Source organism: Thermobia domestica, chromosome 10 (genome assembly GCF_964235325.1).
Source record: "Thermobia domestica chromosome 10, izTheDome1.hap1.1, whole genome shotgun sequence".
Taxonomy (NCBI): Eukaryota; Metazoa; Arthropoda; class Insecta; order Zygentoma; family Lepismatidae; genus Thermobia; species Thermobia domestica.
In genome coordinates, this window is record NC_137463.1 from 196,789,864 (window position 1) to 196,815,831 (window position 25,968).

Genomic DNA, 25,968 nt, shown 5'->3' on the forward strand with positions numbered 1-25,968 from the left:
CAGACGAACAAACAAAAAACTGATAGACTAGAACACTACGTTGGTCTATATACGTTATTTCACATTGTCGCCAGAATTTTACAAAATTTAAATAGTTTTTACCATAGCCTTTGTTTGTTTTGCTCCACACTATCAGTAAAGATTTATTCTTTAATTTTAATGTTTCTTGAGTTTACAATCAGTTGATCAACAAGATAACGGAAGTCTGGCTACTTCTACGCTGGCGTGTAGTTTACCATGGTGTTGTTTGCCACAATTCGATTTTCTTGTTTGCCACTGTACTTCATGGTGAATTTATTAAAGTAAAGTAAAGATCGACACATACCTCACGCAACAGTTAAAGATTGCCATGCACCTCTATTTTGGATTTCTTGTTGGTAAGTAGTAATTGTTCTCGCATTCGGGACGAGAGATGTCTCATATAATCTCACTGCAGGAAAAGAACATTAACTTCCCAAAAAATGAAAACAAAACATCTATAATTTCACGACAGCTTTATTAATTGACATAATTGCGGTTTTTCTTTTAATGAAATTTTTACTATTAATCCCTGTTCTATTTTTTCGTTAAGCTATGCGACTAAGGAACCAGTTTTATATACAAAAGAAATATGCAGACTAGGCATGCAATAATTGCAAATTTGGGGCGAAGTGGTCGGCCTTTGTGGTTATTCATAATTTTTTTAGGGCATCAATTGTTTTCGTGAACGAACACAACGAACATGCAAATAGTTGAATTTGTCAATCAGTGAAAAGTGTAAAGGCTTTGAAACATTGTGTTTCTAGAGGAAAACGAAAACGACTTCGGTCTATTTCTAATGCTGAAAATTCTATTTTCCATTGTTTACAATGAGAAATAGCCCACTAAATGCTTTTCCAATATTAAGTCTATGGGCATTCCGTTTCACAGTGATTATTCCTCAATGATAATGTCTGATTGGGACATACGACCCCTTACGACACTCAGCGAGAGCTCTGAAGTCACCATGTTACATTTTGAAAAGAACAGTCCAGAGTATTCAGACAAACGAACGCCAAAGTCGAGTAGTCACCATGTTACATTTGGTTAATAACAGTTCAGGCATCTCGGAGGAGTATTCAGACAAACGAACGCCTAAGTCGAGTAGTCACCATGTTACATTTGGTTAATAACAGTTCAGGCATCTCGGAGGAGTATTCAGACAAACGAACGCCTAAGTCGAGTAGTCACCATGTTACATTTGGTTAATAACAGTCCAGGTACCTCGGAAGAGTATTCAGACAAACGAACGCCTAAGTAAAGAGAAGCTTCTCTTGGACAAATTATGTTCGCAGAATGAAACGAAATGAACTACTCCCAATTTCTAATATAAAAATTCTACTTTTCATTGTTTACAATGAGAATTCACCAGCCAAATGTTCTTCCAAGGCAGTGATGTAGCCAGGAGGGCTCATCCAGCGCAAGTCCCCCCCCCCCATTAGTGTTGTGATGTTGAAAGTGGATGCTGCTTACGTGCAGTATGTTCCATTTCTGATCCTGATGTTGGGACACTTCTTTTTAGCTGCCGGCGCACAGTGGACGAAATGCACAATCTAGCTGTTCAAAAGTCCAAAATCAAGTTGCTTGGAATTGCACCCATTGTACCCGTAATGAGTCACAAAGAAATCACGGATGACAGGAACAACAGTAGAAAAATATGACGTTCTGCAGGGAAATGGGTTTGGGCGTATAAAAGACGGGTTGTGATACAGCAGCAAGTATTACTAATGGTGGTCAGATTTAGAGAGTCAAAGTTAACCCATCGCGCTGAACGTTTGCTGGACTATTAGAAATCGAGAAGTACTGCATTTGCTGCTGCAGGGATGTACTATGATTGAAATACAAATTGACTGAAAAATTAAATGCGTTTACAACAAGTAGCATACATACAACATCGGAAGTTGCTGTTTGTACCAAATGGTATGTGATATTGCATTTTAAGGGACAACAATAAAGATATCCACCTGTACCCACCTCGAAATTTGTTTATGTGCAATAAATGAACGTTCTCCTGTGCAATAATAGTGACATTAGCTGCAGAAAACTGAAACCTGATGACGTGTTTAATCATTTCAGTTACGATATCTATATCCCGGAGAAAGCGGTTTGATATTTGGTGTGAGGAAAGAACCCTAACAACCAAAAAATGCTGCAGTTGCAACATATGTCTGGAGCAGACTGGGACTGGAGAAGACAAACACAGATGAAAACGAGTACATTTAGCAGCAATTAAACAATTTTGAGTTAATCACTCTTCAACCACCCGACCAATCTCGATGAAATTTTCATCATAGATGAGGTTCAGACCTGAGATAGTTTTGTCATATCACTTTCACGGTGCAAATTATTGGAAGAAGGAGGGAAGAAACACTTATAAATGATCTAAAACGACCGATATAAACGTGGAATCTATAGTTTTCGAGGTTACTGAGATGCATAGTGACACTTCCGACCCCGTTTACCTCCAAATTTATCTCCGCATAGTGGGAGGGGAGGGGAAAGGGAAATTCATAAAACTGATCAAAAATAACCGATGTTTGTGTCGAATCCATAGTTTCCGGGGTAGCTGAGATGACTGGTGATAATTCCGATGCCGTGGCCCTCAACATGGAAGAGGAGGAGGGGAGATATATAAAAATGATTGAAAATGGTCGATATTAGTGTCTAATTCATAGTTTTTAGGGTCCCTGAGATGAACCGTGACATTTCGGATGTAGTTTAAAACCAAATTCAGCCCCACAACTTGGGAAAGGGGAAGATACATAAAAATGATCGAAATGATCAATATTAGTGTCTAATCCATAGTTTTTGGTGTCTCTGAGATGAACAGTGATCTTTCCGATGCCGTCTAAATCAATGCCACTAAAAATAAAAACAGTACATTTGACAGGTACCAAACACATGAGATACGGGATTGTGCATTTAAATTTTCATTTTAATTCAGCGAAGCGGGTAATCAATGTTAGTTGGTTATAAAATGAAAACATTTTGGAATTTTGAGTTTCAGTTTTTTGTGTAATGGTATATCAATACATAAAGTTTCATGTGGTATATGTTTACTACAGGCACTGGATGTGGGCCCCACGTGTTACGTAGCACACATCTATTTAATAATCAACCTTACTCCATACCCACATACTTTTCGAAGCGTATCCGGCGTAATTCTGTTCATAGCTTCTGTGGTTCGTTCCTTCAGAATTTCCATAGTTGGAGGTAGTGGAGGTACGTATACTATGTCTCTGACATGCTTCCACAGGAAGAAATCACATATAACAAGATCTGATGATCTAGAAAATCACCTGACAAACACTTAGTCATTGTGTCCAGTACCACCAATCCATCTGCTTGGCTGAAGCTCATTGAGAAACTTACGGACATTGCGATACTAGTGCGGTGGTGCTCCATCTTGTTGAAAAAGATACTCACCTACCTCCGCAAGTTGTTGCATCAACCAATTCCATAACATATCCAGATGACTTCCACCAGACACAGTTAGACCTTCAAGAAATAGTCCATAAACTCTCCGTTCTGATATGATACATAGAACATTACACTTAGGTGGATCACATTCCACCTCCATTGCGGTGTGGGGATTTTTCGATTCCCATATTCGCACATTATGTCTGTTGACCTTTCCACACATGCAAAACCTTGCTTCATCATTGAAAATGATCTTGGACATTAGGTTATAATCATTTGCGAACTGCAGTCGTTTAGGATGGTCGTCAGGTTTCAACTTCTTCACCAATTGCAGTGAAAGTGCAAGTGTAAGCGTATCACCTTGCTAAACCGTGGGATTTGTATTTCTTAGTTCTCCACTTCAGCGTTATAGACCCCTGGGCCCAGCAACTATATAGGGTGGCCCAAAAATAGGTATACAGTTCCGAATTTATCAGCTCACTGTATTTTATATCATTTCTTATTGTTATCAAACGTGTAGACCTAGTTTCTTTATTACTTGCTCTTAACGTCTTTTTACTTATAACTTAAGCCCGGAATAGTAGAAGCCAATAAACCCATAAACTAGAATGTTATACTTGATCAATGAAGAGTTGTATACCTACTTTTGGGCCACCCTGTATGTTCGAGCCCATCTGAGGTAGAGTCATGAGATACGCATAATTTTACTTAGTGAAGTGTTTGCTTTAACAAGTTATTTTGCCTTCAGCACTTGATTTGCTTGGAGTTTAAAGAGAAATAACAGTTATTTTCTTCCAATATAAGAATGAAATTTTTACTGAATATGAACCAAAGTATACTAACCAAAAGTGCAATAGTATTTTTAAAATTAATTTTATAGTTAATTCACAATAAATTATTTTGTTACATGTTCCTATCTCCATCCGTAACTCAATTAGCGAAGAACGGAAAGCACTGAAGTACGCTACTTTGAATGCCAATATCAACAACGGATACAGTTTTACTTAAGATACAGGCATTATTTCCGAAATTACAATATGAAAATAGCCATATTTTTTTTACGATCAGTTATCACTCAGCTGTTGCGACGTTGTGTCATGGCAACTGTATGACAGCGTTGCGCGCCGCGCGGGAAACATAAATTGTGGCTAGCTTGTTCTCGTGTTATTGCTTTTTACATGTGTTTTGTTATTTAACTTTGTGTGTGTTCTTGGTTAGGTCGTAATATAAAAAATAAAAATGCATCATTTTCGAAGTGATGAAAAACAGTTTATAATAAATATAAGATCATTTTTGATTTGAAGAAACGAGACAACACTTCACAATTTTCGTTCTCCAAATTTGACAATAAACAGTAAGCATTTAAAACAATTATTTAAAATGTATGCTTGATTAAATGTGTATAATTCTCTTGAAAGAAAAGCATGTTTATAGAATTATGCACAGTATTTTTAAAGTAGAACTTATATATATATATATATATATATATATATATATATATATATATATATATATATATATAGACCTATATATATATATATATATATATATATATATATATATATATATATATATATATATATATAAGGTCTATATATATTTATCCTGTTAAATCCCCTTCAGCTTCTTCTCTCAAGAGTTAGAATGTCCGGCAACACAGGGACCAGGCCCGTATCTAGGGGGGTCTACGGGGGGCCGGGCCCCTCCTAAATTTTAGCTGCCCCCCCTAAACTTTGCACGGTGGACTGGCAAATGAACTATAATATGGTGATGAACAATAATAATGTTGAATCGGGCCCCTCCTAACTTCAGCCGGGCCCCACCTACATTTTTAAGCTGGCTACAGGCCTGAGAGAGACTGCAACGTTGCGACAGGGAACTCTGAGAGAGTTCCTCTCCCATACTTCTGACGCGTTAGCCTTCTGCGTAGGCGAATTCTGTAACATCACAAAAAAGAATCAGCTGGCGGTGGAATTTTTTTTTTTCGTGAAAGAATTCAGAACTTTCTGACTAAATGTATAACTTATTACTTGCGATATTACAACATTAAACTAACTTCTGTTTTATAGATGTAACATATTTTATCTAGACCACTTTAATATGCCTGTAGCTTTGTAAGATTCGGAAATCGCATGGTATTACAATATCGGTATTTGCATGAAGATGAAAGGAATAAAGATGACTAAACTTGTTCATTGCAATCAGCCGTTCTTTCAGAAAAAATGTGCAAGGGGGGGGGCACTCTTACTATTCTGGGGGCACTGCTGGTACTATTCTATTTATTATTATATATAGACGTATTTTTTGGGTCTCCTCCGGGGAACACTCTCAGAGCTCCGGGGGCAGTGCCCCCCAAAAGACATGTCTGGGAGAAACATTGATTGCAATCAGTAACAATCATATATTGAACTGTGTGAATTTTGTTTTTAAGAGACCTGTTGTTTCTGAAATATATAGCCTAATGTGAAACTGGTTAGTTTATGAAAATGGCTAAAAATTAAAGTTTGAGTATATTTCTACTCATAATTTCTTCCTAGTTGCACGTAAAGCTCTTAAATATACGCTAATTTGTAGCAAATGCTTCAACGATTAAAACAAGTTATAATATATAGAATAGTTGACAGCCATTTTAGCAAAAGAAGACTTTAAACACAGTTGTCTATAACGCTGAAATTTACAGTAGCTCTACGCACAGATTTCTAGGAGCTCCCACACAAATGTTTCTGCCACGCGATCAACAATTTGCTGCGGCATTGGCGATCGGCCGGAATGCCCTTTTCGCTTGTCACAGATGCACCCTTCTTCTATGAAATCGTTTTACCTCTTCAAAATTGATTTCTCCGAAAGTGCTTTCAGATGAAATTTGCGCCTGAACGCAGACACAATACTCTTTGGGTGAGCGAAATATTGAATTTACTGCTCTCTAGCAGAACAAGGAGTGATTATTTGATAGTTTAGGGAAGAAACAAAAAATGTTTTACATTAATGCATTTCTTGACATCTTATTTACAAAGATATTGCAAAACGTTTTCATTTTATAATCAACCGAAAACACGGAGTGTTTTTGTAGACACGCTGTATAATGGATTTGATGCTATTATTACGAGAACGTAAAGGACTTGATTAAAATTTTTTTAAATTTGAAAATGAAATTTTAATATTATTTTACTGTATGATAATGTTACCTTTAAAAATTAAGTAATACAAATAAGTTATTATTGGTAGAGTAACATACTCAAAGAAGGATACCAAAAAACAAGCAATTCTATAACAAAAACATTTTGTTTTGTGGAAAATATAAAAGCAAGTGATTTTCCGCTTACGTTACAAAAACTATTATTTTATAGTTTAAAATGTACTGATTTTAAAGGACATAAAAAAATGAGGCGTGTATAAAAACTTCTGGTTTCTAACCCAGGGTGTTTAGTATTTAAAGTTTCAGTAATTGAGACTCGGTCGTACTCGGTTGGCGGAAATCTCACCTCGTATTGTTAAGTCGGAGACTATCGAGCACAGTGTTGCCAATTTGGGTGGAAAGTCGCTAAATCTAGGGGATTCGATTTCCAAAATTCCGATTAGCGACTTTTTTTTGGTGATTTTTGAAGGAGAATTGGGCGACTTCTTTGCTGCGAACAAATTGTCCTGTAATCAAGTATTATTAGCTCGATTCAGTTCAGATATATACTATCTTTATTTTCCTTTTTCTTACTTGAATCAGTGCAAGTGTTGACAAGCTGGAAAAGTACATAGCATTTAAGGTAAACGCGCCTGAATTCGACAGGCACCCGAATTCGACATACCTGTGCTTAAATATTGTGAAATAAGCGTAAGATGTCATCCCTGCGATCGTGAATAGAAGTGACAACATTATGGGAGTGTCTTTTCTCGTGTCAAAAGTGCGCTTACAGTAGATGAGTCATACGCATGCAGAAAAGAAAGACATTGTTGTGTGTGTGATACACTCTTCGAGAAAAAACACATAATCTTAAGAAAATCATAAGACGGCAGGTTATTTTCGTAAGACTTTTATTAAAGTTAGGTTTGCTTCAACCAAATAGTGGTACTTTAATGTTGTAAAGGAGTTTCAATTAGTGCGTTTTGCTTTCTTCTGTGAGGACAAAGGTTGTGATGTAACATGAACGGGGGGTTGTCGAAAACACAAGCCTTTATTTGTAACGTGAACCGGATTTCGACAAGGTTGTCGAATTCATGCTAATAGTGCAAATATAATTTTAACTAAATATCTAAACGTACAAGTATGTTCAAAGTCTTTCATAAAGCTATTTGTTGTATAATTCTCCGATAGTTGTAACCTCAGTTCGATATGGAATGTCGAAATCAGGTTCCTGCATGTCGAATTGAGGATCATCGAAGTAACTACTCAGTTCAGAAAATTTAAGTTGTGTTCTTTTGTCCGTCTGATAATTTCTGCATAATAATAAAACACTATTTGAAGCTGAGAAGAGATTACTACTAATAATAATGCCGACTTAATGTTTTACATGGATATAATTGAAGGTGTCGAATTCAGATACCGCAACTGTCGAAACCAGGTGAAGTGTGTCGAATTCGGGTTCCACTGGCGAGTTCCAGTTTCATAAAAAAAATTAACATTAGCATTTGAGCCTTGAAGTGACTTTTAGTATTAGTAGAGACTGTACATTTCAAGGAAAAAAATGGGCCAACACCGACCAATATTATGGCCACAATAGGCAATTGATTTTGAAAAAGGTCCTTAACCTGTCGAAATCCGGCGCGTTTACCTTATCTTCATATTCTCGCTTCGATTATTGTTATCTTTTTGCCTCTAACGGGTACCAACTCCAACTTTTAATGCCTTTTATTTTGCAGAACTTCTGTTTAGAGGCACAAATTATACATTGCTGATAATCTGATTATCTGTAGAAGCGTGAGTAAAAATGAAGTGGACGTAAGATTTTCTTGTAGACTTTTACTTTTGTTTGTTTTCTAAGCTCATTTTCGATTTTATTGTGAAATTGATCATAAAGTTAAAAAAAATCAGTGATATTATTGTTAATGACATGTGTTTCTTTCATTTACGTTTTTACGTCTACATTTTTTTGGCATAGGTGGCATTATGGCTTGAGTTGTTTATATATATATATATATATATATATATATATATATATATATATATATATATATATATATATATATATTGAAAAATAGAGAAAAAGACGAAATTCCAGGAATAATATTTTTAGCGACTTTTCACTCAAAATTGGAGTTATTTCATCTCTCATTTAGCGACTTTCTATATCAACTTGTTGGCAACACTGATCGAGCAGGTGGTGCAATTGTAATTCATCTCCGTAGTAACGCAAGGAAATTGTTGTCGTTGCTAACATTGATGGATCAGAACAGTAAATTGTATATTACATGTTTTTTTTTATACTCTTGTGCATAATTATGGTAGGGCAGTACACATCATTTAAATCCTCATATCCGCTTGTTATAATAAACCCGAAACTATTTTACATTATTACCATTATTATAATTATTGCAATTGTTGCAATTATAATAATTATTTCATTTAATTTTGTAAATTGCTTGAAAGAGAAGCTATTCTCATAAATCATTAAAATGTCTATTTACAAGCATAATGCCTGTAATGGCATTGTGTTATACATAAATCTCACGTAGTATATTCTTGCTGTAAATGACCCACATACCGGTACTTATTAATAATTATGTCTAAATTAAAATAGCCCTATAAGGTGCTCATCTACTTTATGTTATTCATACTCAATACTAACTAACTAACTAACTAACTCTATGGCCTATGGAACCCGGAGGTTCAGTGCCGCGTTCACAAAAGCTCTCCACTGACTTCTATTCTTAGCTAATTGGATCCAGTTTCTACTTTGTATTCCTATCTCTGCGAGATCCATCTTAATATTATCCTCCCATCTGCGCCTAGGTCTTCCTAATGGTCGTTTTCCTATGGGTCTACCAGTCCAGACTTTAAAAGCGTTTCTACTTTCTTCCATTCTAGCTGCATGACCTGCCCACCTAAGCCTCCTAGACTTGACGACCCTAACAATGTTGGGTAAACCGTATAAACTATGTAGTTCCTCGTTATGAAGCTTCCGCCATTCCCCATTCTCGTTCCTCTTGGGTCCGAATATTCTTCTCAGGATCCTGTTCTCAAATACTTTCAGTCTATGTTCTTCCCTCAGAGTAAGCGACCATGTTTCGCAACCATACAGAACAACAGGCATCATTATCGTTTTATATATTTTAAGCTTCAAATTCCTCGACAGAATTCGCGACGACAAGAGATTTTGAACCGAATAGTAACACGAATTCCCTGCTTTTAGTCATACTCAATACAATAAAATAAAATAACCTAAATTAATTACCATACAATTATTGTTTGCTCATAAATTAATCTTTAAACCCTAATCTCCTACAATAGGTTAAATAACAATTAATATAATTATAAATATTCATTACTATACTACCAAAATAACAATTAATAATACATTTTTAACACCTTTTTACCCTAATTTATTATCACTATATCGTGATATGGCTCCCCGGCGGGGAATGGGACCCCGGTCTTCCGTCGATTTTGTGTCAATATTTACGATTATTAAATATAAGTAAGTTTGTGGTGGACAACATCTTGTCCATGGGTTTTATTGAAGTACTCCCGTTTCCTCTTACTCTAGATTCTCATTCCACCAATTCTTCCGTCATCATTCACTTGCCGTAATCATCGTCTCTCTTAGCCTAAGAGAACATAATCGTTTAACGTTAAACTGAAATATTTCATTAATTTTTACGATTACGAGGTAAGATAATTCCGCAATAACAATACAGTAGTAAACAACACCAAAATCGAGTTGTGGCAAACAACACGTAATCAACCTCACATGTTTCCGCCAAAATAAAAGTGATAACTCACCATTTCTTCTCTAACTTTCTCCCTGAGAGTAAAGAAATTTCATAGTTTATTGAAGTCAATAGTTACAATAATTAACTTAAACTTACTTTGCAATCAAAAAGAAAAATATAGTAAAAATACTTACGGGGGATTATGAAGATTATCCAAGTTTAGAGGTGGAAATTCTTGACCAGCCTGTGAAGAAATAATGTCATTGTCGAATTAATAGGTAATAGAGGTTAGAACAATGCCAAACTTTAAGCAATAACTTGATACTTTTTATTATATAGATAACACTGCTCTACAAAATGAAACTTTTTGAAAGCTGTTTTTGATTTGACACCTGATTTTATATAATTTGAGGTTGATAATTACGAAAATGAAATTAGTTTTCCCCCATCACGTCAGGTTTCTTCACAAATCGGAAAACATGATTGCGTAAATTGTCCTATTTACACATCAACGCTGCTAATATACAGTAACATTATGACTATATATTTCTAACAAAGGAACATTATTTTGCGTCAGAAATAATCTGAACATCGATATTCTAAATAATTAAGGTCATCAGTGGCGTAACTAGGGGGGAAAACGGGGCTTGTGCCCCGGGCGCCGGATTGGAAGGGCCAAAATTAGGCAAATATTTGGGGGAGCGTTTTGGTTTGGTTGGTCTGGGGGCCGCTAAGGCGCGTTTTTGCTCCAGGCGGCACCTAGCGTATTTACGTCGCTGAAGGTCATTTATAAACAATTTACCTAATTTTTTTGTATGTTTTTTCAATTGGAAGCTCCTAAAACTAGGCTTCCTTTGTGAATCTATTTTGTGAATCTTCACGTACCAACGTTCCAACAGTAATCCGCCAACATTGTTGTTCTCCAACGTCCCTGATAATGAAATTCAATTGCTTTGATGTCCTGGTGAAATTTTTCATAATGTTTTCACTTTAATCACCAAAGTTAGAAGGAAAGCTGTCTAAATGCGAATACAAAAAATAAATCTTAAGACTCATTTGTACCCTAGCTTTTAAACTTCTGGAGCATATTAGACACAATGTACTTGTAATTTTCGTCTCTGTTGTTCCCGAGATAATTATGACACACGTTCCCGAATGCATTCCATGCTTACTTTTCAACTTGTCATACAATGTTCAAAGTCTGAGTTCTTAAACAACTTTCTGATCTGAGGACCAATGAATCTTTTAACTTAGCACTTGAAAGTTGTGGGAATTTTGTCACTAGATACAGGAAGCATTGACCATCTTTATTCAGAGCTTTGACAAATTGTTTCATTAGGCCCAGTTTAATATGCAAATGTGGTAATATGACTTGTGATTGGTCTACGACGCAGATGTTTTTCAACTTTTTACTTCCTATATTGAGGCTTTCGCTGACAATCAATTTGAGCCCAGTGTTTATTGCGTTCTCTTCTGTTCCATTCGCAAAATGTGGCATGGATATTTGGTGTATCTTTACTGCTGTCCAAGAGGCATACATATCACCTTCAGATCGCAGCACAATAACCAATGATGATCCTCCTATTTTATTAAAAAAAAAAAAAAAACATTTCCATATTTTTGTACATCTCCTTTAAATGTACAGAATGAATAATGGGTATACAGAGGGTTGTTGGTTGCTGTTGTGAAGAAGCAGACCGTTCAAACTTTTTTGTTGGAATCAATGAATAGCCTCCATTCCTCTGCATTATAGTTCTCGTAATCACAGCTTACACAGCACTGTTATTGCGTTCCCAACGTGTAACGCGTTGTGATGTCATTCAGTGCTACCAGATACAGTACATATTGTTTCAATGTTAGCAGAATAAGTAACTACACGTCTTTTATTACAAATTCAAAGATAAATAGAAGGCCATGGCATCGAAAGTATATTTTTATATTTGTAACTGTAATCAGTACTTCTACCGAAATATACATTTATAAGGTTATTTTCCTCTCCCCCAACACTCTATTTTAAGAAAACTGTACGTGATACAGCAAAACTAACTACATTTTTGGATTTCACAGGTCAAAAACATTCAGAAAACCTTAATAGTTTCCAAACAGCAAAATCATTGTAGAGCAGTGTAATCTGCTGAGTACAGAAATCTACAAAAGTCGGTAGATGATAGCCGAGTCACGTAGACTGCCTATATTGGCTCTCAGCTGTTTTCCTTACATAGCTAACTGGGCTCTTAATTGTTTCTGAGTTAATTTCAGTTGTTTCCTAAATATCAATAGTATATATTGCATTATGAATCTTGAATATATCGTTTAAGTCAATTGAATTCTAACTACATGCCTACAGAAAATGTTGATAAAAACCTGTATTTACGAAGTAAAAAATAATGCGTTGACTTATAAATAAGGCGCCTAGTATCAAAATCCTCCACGTCCATTTCACTTAGTTTCGAGTAATCTCGTACAACGTGCAGTGAAGCTGCATATAGACACGTGCAAAGTCCCATATTTGAACTAGTTTTTTAGCATGAAATATTAAGCTTTTAAACAAAATGCTGTTCCCATGGAATTCCTTAAGATCAAACATATAACAAGCGATATATAACTCAATTTCGGTAAAAAAAAAAAAAAAAAAAGGATTTGGAGGCTTTTGATATTAGGCATCTCAAATGTTAGTCTACATATACAGTAACCAATAATTTACATTTGAAGTAAAAGCAAATTTATATAAAAGAATCATTAAGATGCTAATGGCATTCTATTAGACACTTAACGATGAAAAGTTTTGTACACGTCTTGCTCCCAAATGGCATACAAGTAGATGGTGAAACTTGAGGCATAGCCTAATAGAAAGTGGTGATAAAGAAAACCATAGGAAGAAACTCGTAGTTAAAGGAATAAAAAATGGCATTTTTTTAAGAGATAAGAATTTGCACTGAAGACATTGTGATTTATTGCAGAACATGTGAAATGGTCCTTAGAAAGGTCTGTAATCATCACGGACAGTGATAAATGCCGTGCAACGTCCTCCTATGCTGCCCACAAGGTTTGTAACGACTTATTGACTATAGAGTTCCATTCCTGGACCAGCTCTCTTGACCGCAACTAGGTGGTTCTTGGTGCCTTTAAATGTGCTGCAAGACGTTTTCCCAAATCCTACACGTGCTTCACGGCATCCAACTTGAGGAAACAGGCAGCTTAGTCCATTTGCTGAATATTATCTTGTTCCAAGATCTCTGTCACATGTCCTTTTCGATGCGGTTGCACACTATCACCCACAAAGATGAGGTCGGGAAGATATATACCTTTGAAAAATATGGACATGGAAAAAGAATACGGTGTCACAATAAAGTTGACTGGTAAGTGTAATGAGTTCAAGAATTTGGAAGTTGATTTGTACATGCAGCTTTGTGCCTACCTACAAAAGAACACCTGGACTACCAAAGCAATCATGTTCGACAATGTTTCTAAGTTCATTACACGTTCCCACTTCTTGCCAGATTGGGACCTATTTACCGTCATTCTGATATGCTATCTAACGTCTTGCTCCTTGTGAACGTGTAGGGGACCTCTACCAAAGTGCTACTAAACTTTTATTCACTTCAACATACTACGCAATATTTTGTTACTTTACCTACAGTATCTCGTCTTTAGATTTTGCACACCAGTGTGTATACATGTACTTGGGTAAGTAATGAAAATACAGCCACTGAATACAGACATTTTACTGTGGAATGTCGTTTATACAAGTTGAGGCCAGGGATCAAAGTTACTGGCATTCATATCTGCGAGGTGTTGGGGATGTTCAAAGACCTGGCATTTATCCTTTGGAATAAGTCAACCTCAAACGCAGCAATGTGATTGCAGGTATTTACATGCAACACAATGGGATGATATGCTTAGAACTGCTACTATTTTCATCAGAAAACAGGACGAAGGTGATGTTTTAAGAAACAACGGTAGAACGAGACATTCACTGTCTGGTCTGGAGGAACTTAGGATGGAGATTTACGCTTTACATCGTACGTACAGTAGAATAGCATCTGAAAGTGAGATATGAGCACATGCTACTTTGGTATCTTGCCCTCAACTGAAGACATAAACATAAGTTTTAAAATAAAGAGTTTGTACTCTATGAATGTGTTCCCAGATTTTTCCCTCTACCCTTGGGTATTGATTAAAATCAGGTGCCAGAACACGTTACTATATTTTGTTTACTGACTCTTGCGTAGTCATTTAGGCCGGAAAGACGAGGGTCGCTCTATTCATTACATTTTCGTTTCAATTCTGGTTCATATAATCATTCTTAGGTTTTGTCTGTGACGTTAATTCGCTCTAGAAACGAACGTTTCTTCAGGTTGAAATGTGTTAAATGATCATTTGAAATAGTGTAACGTTTCTATTTTTGAACCTCTGTAATAAGATGGGTCTGTCACAGGGCATCTTAATCTTTATCCATGCACATTTCTTCTACTATAGAACATAACTTTAGGATACTTCATTTTCATACCAATACTCTACAGATGTGTCTCCATCTGTATATACACACTGCACAAGCGACAATGAGTATGCTAAATACTCCCGCATATACTGTATATGCAGTGTTGGCATCAGATGACTTCAGAAAGTAGCTAAACAACGCTGGAAATACAGCTAATAATGGCTAAACTCAACACTCAAAATGAAAACAAATTTTAACTTTGTGTATTCAGACAGATTTCTAAGTAGGCTGAGTAGGCTGCAGCCTAGTACGGAAGATTTTAAAGTGGCGACAATTTTTTTAGAGCGGCAAATTTCGTAAACTAAAACCTTCGTAAGCTTATTTATCCTCTTAAAACTGAAAAGTATTAGTAAACTAATAACATTTGGAGATGCAAAGATAACAAAATGTTAGTGTATTTCTTTTATTGAATATCAAAATATTATTAAACAAAAAGGCAGATACTTTATAGACTATTTGATCTCTATGTTGTTTATATGGGAAAAATAAACCAGGTGATTGTTTTGCCATCTGCTTTATGTCCTTAAATCGCCTATATAAAATCACCTTACTATAAGATTTAAGTATTTATCATTTAAAAAAAATCCATCTCCTCCTAAACCTTTAGGTTTTCTAATATGCTTTTGAAGGTTTAAATGCCACCATAGTGTCATAGTGAAGTACCGTACCATAGTGTCAACATTTATCGGGAGGGGGAAATCCCCACTTGAGGTTCCAAATAGACCCTATTCTACAGGTGGCAAAAACCTAAATCTATCTAAATCTAAATCTAAATGAGGTTCTATCCTCATTCATGTAGGCGATATAACCTTATGAAATCGGATGATTGTTTTAGAAACATCCGGTTGTGTTGAATGGAAAATTTGGAAACACTGGCTAGTACTTGACACATATCTTCAGCTTATACTAACCTATACTTTGTTTAGAAATACTTTGGATTACTTGTGATTAGCGTTGGAACAGGATTCATATGTTCGATTCCCAACGATAGTTCATGGTTTCCCGATTCCACGATAAACTGTAGGTCCACGTCACATGTGAAATCACTGCTGAATGAACAGTAACTGTAGTCAATCAACCAACCAGCTACTTGCGGTATAACCGTCTGTGTTTCATCTCCGTCTACTTCCTAATTTTGTGTAGTTCCCTACCGGTGTGATTTTAATAATTAGTTTAATAAATTTTGAGACAGGCTGTATCACTCGTTTGATTTATCTGTGCATATGACAAAGCTGCATACCAATTTTCTTGTTTACGCGTGATGCCAGTCATAGACAGAGTTGCCAGAAGTGTTGGTTTTGCTTGTGATTTCTTTCGTATTTGATTTTTAAGGAAACCTAATCCTCCTGATCCTATCATGAAACTGGATATTCTGAACCGAATGAAATTTAATGGAATCAGTCGTGTACAATACTTTAAGCAGTAGTGCGTTGAATAGGCTACGTAAAAGTATTTAACGTGGGATCAAATGCTAAACCATGTAGATGACTGCCTAACTTAATTTTTCATATGAAAATAGAACTTAAAGAATACAAAAAATATTTTTAAAGTGTTAATTTAATACGTATATAGCAATGGCGTAACCAGATACATTATCATGGGGCTAATAAACTTGTCGTAGCAAGTTTCTCAAAGCAACGTAGATAAGCATATACCGGCAACACATGCACTGATTGGCTGAAATGTTCGCCTCAGGACCGGGCAAACTTTCATGTACTCTTGAAACATCATATTAAGTACTTTATTTCATTACCCAGAGATAAAGCGAATTGCAGGACAGATAGATAACAAACACGCAAAATTTATTTCAGTTTCCTTCAATCAAACTGACAAAATACTGATGAAATTAGTTAATAGGTAGAGAGAAGTACTAAACTCACTACCACTACAATATATGAAAGGTTATGGATAGCCAAATGTAGCACATTCAACTGGGTGATGCACAATCAGCGCATTAGCTATCAGGTGTCATTATTTCTGACTTTCTGGATCTTGGTTCACTACTTCTTAATTCACGTAGTTCTCCAATTGCGTTATGATGATGAAAATGACATAAACTTTTAAAGTTTTATATCCCACATTTATGCTTGGCAGACTAATGGAGACAATGGTGATAATGAACGAAATTGTAGAATGAGAATGCGAAAGGAAACTACAGAACGCAACAAAACAAACGCAATGTTAGTTGTTCATCACAAGGCCTACTTGGCGCGAGCTGGAATCGAATCAGGGATCTCATACACCAGAGGTGAACTCTCTACCACTGAGCAACTGCGGTCCTTCATGATGATGGATCAACACCGAAAGACTTTAGTAATCAAATTTGGAAGTACAACCAGAGAATACATATTATGAAGCAGGGGCGGATCTAGGAGAGACTTTTTTTTTTGGGGGGGGGGTTATACTGTTACTTTTAAGGGCTCCAAACTTTGGGATGGGTTTTATTTATAGAGGGTGTCTACTAAAATTCCAAAATGAAATTTCGTGACTTTTTCGTGACCTTTCCTTTACCAAATCATAAAATTTCCTAACATTTTCAAGAGTGAATTTGCGTGCGAATTAGGCCGAATTTTCATCCATGCGATAGAAACGTACTTTGCTTGCGATTTGGTATCGTCTAAAGCCGACCATAGACATTTTTGGTGGTGAATTTTGACGTTTTATAGAACCAATTTCCAATCTGTACTTACATCTGTACAGTTTAAAAAAGTCGTGACCCAAAAGCTAAATTTCGTGACTTTCATGACCATTTTCTGATTTCGTGACATTCGTGACCGATAGACACCCTGTTATATATATATATATATATATATATATATATATATATATATATATATATATATATATATATATATATATATATATAATAAGAAAGTTTCCTCTTCAGAGGGGAGGCGATTGCTCCGATCGCTCCGTTCTGCATCCGCCCCTGTTGTCACGTATGCTATCAATTCGACTAACCCGAGATCAGACAGAGTTGTGGGTAAGAATGGGGTTAGTTTGATAATTCCAATAAAAAGAAAAATCGTTATAAGATTTTGAACGAACATCCCATTCGATCGGGAAGACATCAGTTTAACGTTAGCAAAGTTTAAACACCTTCTCGCTCAAAACTTGATATTATTTCAATTTTCAGAGAAACGTAACACTGAAAACTGTGCAGCACATAACACACTATACCTGCACACAAAATCACACACAACTTCAGTATCTCCGAGCGTTGAGCAGAAAGGATCAAAAATGAATACAGAATAATAAGTCGCATAATACGTAACACCCTATGTATCAAAGCTCACCTCCGACGACAAAGACACAATACAAATCAGACAACTGCGTTCACATTGAGAATGAGACAACTGATGATGTATAAACATATTACACTTAGTCGTGTTTAACGCTGATCAATTTGGTTTCAACTATGAGTCGTGGATCTTCTACGAAACAATTTATTCGATTCTTGCGGTTGAGGTCGAATTTGGTGTGTGTGTGGGTGTATGTTAAAATCTAAGGATGGTAATTCATTGCAGTTTACTTCCCCTTTCAGCAGCGAGACACGTGGATATACTACTTAACGGGAGATCCAAACCACATGAGCTTCTGTTGGAAATCGAACCAGGTCTCCTGGGCTGAAGAAGCGTAAACTTACTATACAGCCACGACGGAGCTTCCGATGGATATTAATGTCAAATCCAAAATTGTCGGTGTTGCTCAGATAAACAGCGACACTGCCGACTACGTTCAAATCTAGGTTTAGTGCCCATCGTTATGAGGGATGAAAAATAACATGTCAAAAATGATCGATATTACTGTCGAATCCGTAGTTTTTAGAATCGCTAAGCTGATTGGTGACAGTCCTGATGATATTTAAGTCCAAGTTCAAGGAAGAGGAAGCATGTCTGCTGGTCCAGTCGTTATTTATTTATTTCAAATTGACAGTGGCAACGCTGAATTCGTTGCTGTTCCTCATTTATTTATTTCACTCATTTCTAGGGATGACCACGAGACATGATTTGAGGCTGTCTTGTTTCGAAAATGTACTGTAAAAGTGATATCTCGACTAGAAAAATATATATTTCTCTATTGGAAGAGCTGTGTCTTGACTCGAATTTTGTCAGGAATATTCTGTCTCGTCTCGTTTCGTGCACATCCCTACTCATTTCTTTCATTTTCAAACACGATATATTGCACTAAACTTATCCGCCCTGTGAGAATAACTGATATTTCATTTAGTATTGAATGATATAATAACAATATTAATACTAAGCCTATATTACTATACTACTATTATATTATTACTATACTAATCATAGAACCGTTTGTTAAATGATTTTAATGGCACCACTTTTTAAGATCTTGTACTAAATTACATATTCTTAATCAATACAGTAGCTATTGTCCATTCTTAGCTCAATAGAAACTTCTGAGATATATTCAAGCTTCTGGATTTTCAATCAAGAAACAAATAACGATAGTTAAATTTCGGATACAAATAGTTTCTCTTGTATCCCAGCTTCGATTTAACTGTATACATAACTCCTTCGTGGCTAAACGGTTAAAGTAGGAGTCATTGGCGTGGGGCACCCTGCTTCGATACCCAGCGGGAGCTCATGTGGTTCAGATTCTACGTTAATCAGTAGATCCGTCTCATATACCCTCGCTGCTGAAAGGGACAAACTCAAAATCAACTCAGGCCAACTATATATATATATAAGTTTCCTCTTCACTCCAATTCATGTTTTCACTTTACTTAAACATTTGTTTCGTGTTTAATAAGTCATTATATAAAGGTAACCAAGAAAGTTCTGTCTCTTTTTGTCGAGATCTGTGTTCAATTGGCCCTCACACCGTGAGTTTAATGCGAATGGAGATAAGGCAAAGGTCAATTGTTGGTGTGGGTATATTCAGCATACTACCTGGTTGTGCCACTTTAGTTACAACGTATACTTGAGTAAGGACAGAGAGAACAAGGGACATCCACAGAGTATCATATGGGCGTGTATGCAGTACGAAGTCAAACTGAGGTCAAATGCCGCTGCAGTGAGGCGGAAGATATGCCAGGAATTTGGTAAGGGTGCCGTGACTACGCGGACAGTTGCAGCACTGGTTAACAAGTTTAAGGACGGTGATGAAACAATCGAAGACGCACCACGTGCCGGAAGAAAAAGACATGAACAAAATGAAGATTTTCAGGCAGCAATTGAGGCGAACAGTGGCCAGACGTGTGAGGAACTCGGACTACAATTCAGTGTGAGTGGAGAAATCATTCATCAGCACATCCATTAACTTTGGAAGCACTACAAGTTGGGTGGATGGGTCCCACATGATTTGACTCCGGACCAGAAGGCAACGCGAGCAGATGCCTGAGTTTCTTTGCTGTCTCGTGTAGGGAGGGGCCATTTCCGGACAAGATGTTGACATGTGATGAGAAGCGGGTCCTTTACGAAGCTCCACAGCACCATCATCATGGGTTAGCATCTCATGCATCGGTTCCAAAACAGCCTAAGCCTGCACCAGACGAAGGTTCTTCTGTGTGTTTGGTGGACTGCTCTCGTCATCGGGAACTGTTACCAGCTGGTCAGAGCATCAGTGCAACTGTGTACTGTTAGCACTTGAGTCGTGTTCAAAAAAAAAAAAAAAAAAAAAAAAAAAAAAAACTCAAAATTCTGGAGCCATCGCAATCTGGAGCTTCTGAATCGCAAAGGGGTCCTCCGGTTACAGGGCAATTTAACTGCTCCACGTGGCTTGGATGATTCAGTTCACCATTCTACTCCCTGGATGAGAAACACTATTGGATTGGCCATACTACCTGAACATTGCACCGTCCGATTATCACCTGTTCTATTTGTTGAACAGTCACCTTAGAGGATGCCAGTTGAAATCTCTAGTAGAGGTGCAAAATGCACTTGGCACCTTCTTCGTTTCACGAGGCACCAAGTTCTATTGCGATTGATTCCATGGCCTTCCAGAACATTGGCAAAAGGTTGTCGATGATGATGGGTACTATTTTTGATCTTCCAGGTACGTCTTGGGTGACATATCGATGTTCGAAGTGGTGGGTGAAAAGCGACAAAACTTTCTTGGTTGCCTTTATAATTATACTTAATTTTGTAGTTCTAATTTACTGAACTTTTTCCCGTAACCTTGGGCACTCAAACTTGATAAGTTACAAGATCCCTTTTTTCATACAGAAAGTGGTAGATTTATGCGATATTTTAAAAATAGAAACCATGTCTACTGACATTAGTATTCAGTAATTCACTCTAAGCTCGAAATACAGATAGTTGCCGATATAATGCTAACACCTAATAAAAGTGCAATTTAACAAATTTATATGGCGTCGGATCAGATTTCGTCCTGAGTACAGCTCAGATGCAACGTAAAATTGAGTTATAGAAATTGTGACGATGGAAAGTTGAATATTACACCATTTCGCATGCAGTACATCACACAATTCCGTGAGAAAGCATGGAACCAAAAATCTGCGCCGGAACTGTTTCTCCACAATGGACAACAGATTTTAAATCATGTTGAGATTTGAGGGTTTGGTGGGTTATGGTTAAGCACGTAACTTTATCCCGATGTTTCCCAAACCAGGCTGCCACAGCATAGGATGGACGTGGTCCCCTAAAATGTCGACAGGATTACGGGCAGTGATGTGACCGATAAGCAACAGCACAGGATCCACGGAAAACCAAGACAGTGCGGACTATGTTCTTGTTTGGGTGTCTGCCACACATAAATACGACCCTTGAATTGAAATGAGGTGAGCGATGCCTCATCCGATCAAAAGTTTCCAGTCATCTGCGGTTCATGTTTCATGTTCACCGCACCATTGACGTCGTGCTACAGCGTTTTTCTAAATGAGAATTAGCTTTAATGCTCAGCAGATATGTTACTGAAGGTTCTTTGGATGACTGTTAATCTCTGTCGAAGTGCTTTCATTCTGAACTTTATAACTCACAATCACCTTAATGTCTTCCAATTTCAAGTGTGCCTCGGAAAATGTGTGAAACATATTTCGGTCCCACCCCTGCTGCTCTGTTACGAAGGAAACCTTCCCTTTGCTATCAGGAAAGAACTGAATGACCTCGGCTGAGCTGCCAATTTGTCATTCAGTCGATCTTGGCGAGTGAAGCTCGCAAGTTACTTAGAATGACTAACAAGACAGTGCACAGCGAAGCCTATGAAATAATCCGGAATATTTCAATGTGAGAACTCTGTCCGCATCCCACTATAGAAGGACCACGGACAAAGCAACTTGTCCATCCTTTTTCGAGGGACGTACAAGAAAACACACAACAGCAGCAGCACCAGCATAGCACAATTGAAATAAACAGGCTTTAGACATTGTCTCTCGCAACACACTTGTCACTTTCGTACGCTTGCACCAGATAATCAGATGACAACATTTTTTGCTCCTCGGAAATCAGAGAGGTTGCTCATTTTACACTATCACAATTTGCTCAGTGTACTGCAAACTGCTATTCTAATTCCCTTCTCGTAATACGGAGTTAGCCCTAACACACAACAATCAACAGCCTGCTATTGCCGCCTGATTGTTCTCATCTCACGTGTTTTCATTAAATTGCTAAGTATCTGTATAAGAATGATAATACTTAATTTATAATCATTCTGTGATTGAAATCTGTTCGTAGTTGCTTTTAGTTATATCAGCAATAAGTAAATACGGCAATTTTAGTTTTATCGGTTACATTTGCTTCTTGTCGTTATGAACCAGCGAAAGGATCTATTGTTCACATTACGAACAAATCCGGGACTAGCAAAAATGCAAAGTTGTCTGATTTATACAGTGTCACGAGTAACGCACATGATCAGAGAGCTCTTCCTTCCTATCACTCAGACGGATGATAAATGGAAGTGAATGATTATGTTATGATTAGTGGAATAATAATGTGGGAGGGAACGGGAGAACTCCCGACAAAATTCACGGGCATCATGGTGTTTAGCACGAACTCACGCGAGTAAGGATTCCATCCGGAGGTAAGTGCTCCACCACTGAGCTACCTTGTTCCCTCCACTCTCAAGAGAGCTACCTTACAGAATCATAAAAATGAAAAAAATAATTTCATTTTCACATGACAATGAACAACCATATTCAAAACTATACCTTAAAATAATTGTAAGTAAAATAAATCATTTTAAAGCAATTTAACTAGTAGGCCTATTTATATTTTTCTTAGTGATTTGAATATCACTTGCCATTCAGTCAACAATACTTTTATACATACTGTAATTTGTAATATGTATTATGTAGGTAATTTGTTCATTATGATAGCAAAGAATCAAGAATATAAATAACCACATCTATTAGAATTACTTCTACGAAATACTGGTATTTAATGTTTTCTGTTCAGTAAAACCGAAGATAACCAAATATTAGATAAGAAAGTTGAGTTGGGGTGAAGCGTTGTGGTATTATAAATATATTTCACGATTATTAAAGATCTCGATGAGAGGAACACGATAGTATACAAAATTTTGCGATTAGACTTTCGAAACTGCAGATAATCGCAGTTCTTTGGAACTTTCACTTCGACTTTCATTTGAGAAGCTTTATATCAAAAATATTTTTCACCATGCAGGTCAAGTTTTATCACATCTACTCAAAATAACTGCTGAAAAATCAATTTTTTTCACTGATTTCCTTCTTATTGCTCCCCAAAATATTTGTACTGGGCGACTTGACAACATTTGACTCAGGATAGATGAAGTTCAAGGACGCCATTATAAGTAATTGATGAAAAAATATGATTAGAGTATACATACAACGTCCAAACATATGTGATAAAATCACTTTTCGAAACAACAACCTGTGCTAAGTGGTCACAAAATTGCAAGAAAGCTATCTAACAAGTCATGACAAGGTGGAGCTGGTGGTCCCGCGTTGTAGAAAGGGGTTGCGTCCGAAGGAAGCAGGTGAGTCAGCGAAAATAGGCATACGTGTAGGCGAATATGAGTTCCCAGTGGCATATTTAGGATTAAGGCGGACCTATGCGCAACACGTGAATAAGCACTTATATTTTTGTTTTTGGGTGCCAACAAATTTTAGTGGTGTGTATAACAAATTTTGAGCCCGATAGCCACCCCCTAAATACGCCGCTGCAAGTTCCTATAGCACTTGTAATGCTCTCTGACTAGTTGAGACATGTAAACATGACAAACATGAATTGTAAACATGAAAAAAGTACATATAGTTTCTCGATGAGAGGAACACAATGACACACAACTTACACAAAATTAAAAATATCCAATCGTCTTGCGGAACTGGAGGTACTTGCAATTTTTGAGTACTTTCACTTCGGTACGAGTGCATTTTGAGCAGATCATTTATATTTTTAATAGGACGTGGCATTGGAGATGAGAATCAGATCGTATTTGTTATTTGTACTCAATAAGTTATGTTAGATTAGATTAGTTATCGGTTCCTATGAATGTTTTGCTCAAAGTGCGCTTTTGCCTTCACTTATACTTTCACCTGCGAAGCACTGTGACATCAAAAATGTTTCTCATATTGGATATAGTATACATAAAGCCGCGTCAATTCCCGAAGGAGCTGGACGCTCATACTTTCAGGGATTATTCATTGAGTATCTACGAACTTACCAAGGGGGTAACAAAGCGACTTTGATTTACTTATCGACTGATACGAAAATAAAACAGAACGTAGGCCTACCTGTACTTCATATCTGCATGTGTAGTGCCCTTGTACTTTATCTATGACTATGTGTGTGTAAGGGGGGGGGGATTTAACGCATGTCGCATGTCTTGTGCACATGGATACTTCTTACTATTGTACTACGTAGAAAATTTATGGTATTTCATGTAGAAGTGGTAAAAGAACACAGAAGAAACGCAGATCACGACGTTCTCATGTTACCCTCATATTTATTATAGATCTTGATCAGTGAAACACAATTATAACAAGAAATTCGATCTGATTTTCGGAACTTAAAATAATCACAATTTTATGGTGATTTTACTGACACTTGAGTAGAGATTATCTGAAGTTGCTTAAGTTGGATCGAGAAAAATTTTATACCATTGTGTTTCTCTCACCGAGATCTATAATATTGTGAAAAACAGTAATATCACAACGCTTCACCCCAACCGGAAATACGAACCAAAATAAGAGCAATATAATAAATTGGTTTCCTAAGTTAAAATACTTATAACTTTCCGCATAATTATAAAATTGAAACCGTTGATGTAAAAGCGTAATAACTTTTATTGCCAGTAAACACAATATTTTTTGTTAGGCCTAAAATGATATGCTATTCATACAAGTATGAGTTTGAGTATACAACTAAATCTAGACAAATATAAAATTAGAAAATTAGTATCTTACCATTTTTCCTGTAGAATTGAAAATCTGGTTGATAAATAAACTTTAAAAACTATGAAGAAAGTTTACGAATACCCAACACGGATACCCTCCCCAAACAAAATTCAGTTCTAGCTTACAGTTTCTATTCAACGGTTTCTATAGAATTGTTTATTACATTGTTGGCAGATAAAAACAAGAAAATATCGAACTATTTAAAGCATTTATTCCTATTCTTACTTAGGTCTAAGAGAACTACAATTATATTGTTAGTGTAATTTTAATACTTACATTTTTAAATGTATTTAACATGTTTATGGCAAATATCAATCTATCAAGTTACTTTAAAGGTTTTACTGCATAGGCTATTAGTAACGATGACACTAGAGAGGAACAAGGTGGTGGGCGCCCCCAATTTAATCCTTGAGCGGATCTAGGACGAACTTCTAAGGGGGCGGTGTCTTGTAATACTGCTACTTAGAGCTACTTTTAAGAGTTTCAAACTCTTGGATGGGTTTTATTTATATATAAAATAAGAAAGTTTCCTCTTCTGGGGGGGATTGGCCCGATCGCCCCCTGGATCCGCGACTGATTTAATCGTTTACTCCCCTGACTACCCCTCAGATAAGATCCGTAGCCAAGATAAGTTTTTTGGGGAAGCTTCTTTTTGGGGCCTATTAAAAATTATTTTCATAATATAATTATTGTCATTTTGGATTAACTGCCCTGAAATTGTCACACGTAACAGCCCTGAAATGCAAAATTTACGGAGAAGTGAAGAGAATCAGACGAAATAACATCATTAGCGTAACAAAAAGTTAATGTA

General features: G+C 36.6%; 1 protein-coding gene across 3 annotated transcripts in view; it reads right to left on the reverse strand.

Annotated features, from left to right (window-relative positions):
* The window catches only part of LOC145662147 (uncharacterized), a 37,345-nt gene extending 12,027 nt beyond the window's left edge, over positions 1 to 25,318 (reverse strand). For all 3 annotated transcript variants that reach the window (XM_081727483.1, XM_081727481.1, XM_081727482.1), the window contains exons 1-2: positions 25,167 to 25,318; positions 10,494 to 10,543 (exon numbers count right to left, since the gene is read on the reverse strand). In XM_081727483.1, coding sequence (XP_081583609.1) covers positions 10,494 to 10,543; positions 25,167 to 25,169 — 53 coding nt within the window. In that variant the 5' untranslated portion in view covers positions 25,170 to 25,318. The remainder of the gene's footprint in view (positions 1 to 10,493; positions 10,544 to 25,166) is intronic.
* Between the last annotated feature and the right edge of the window lie 650 nt (positions 25,319 to 25,968).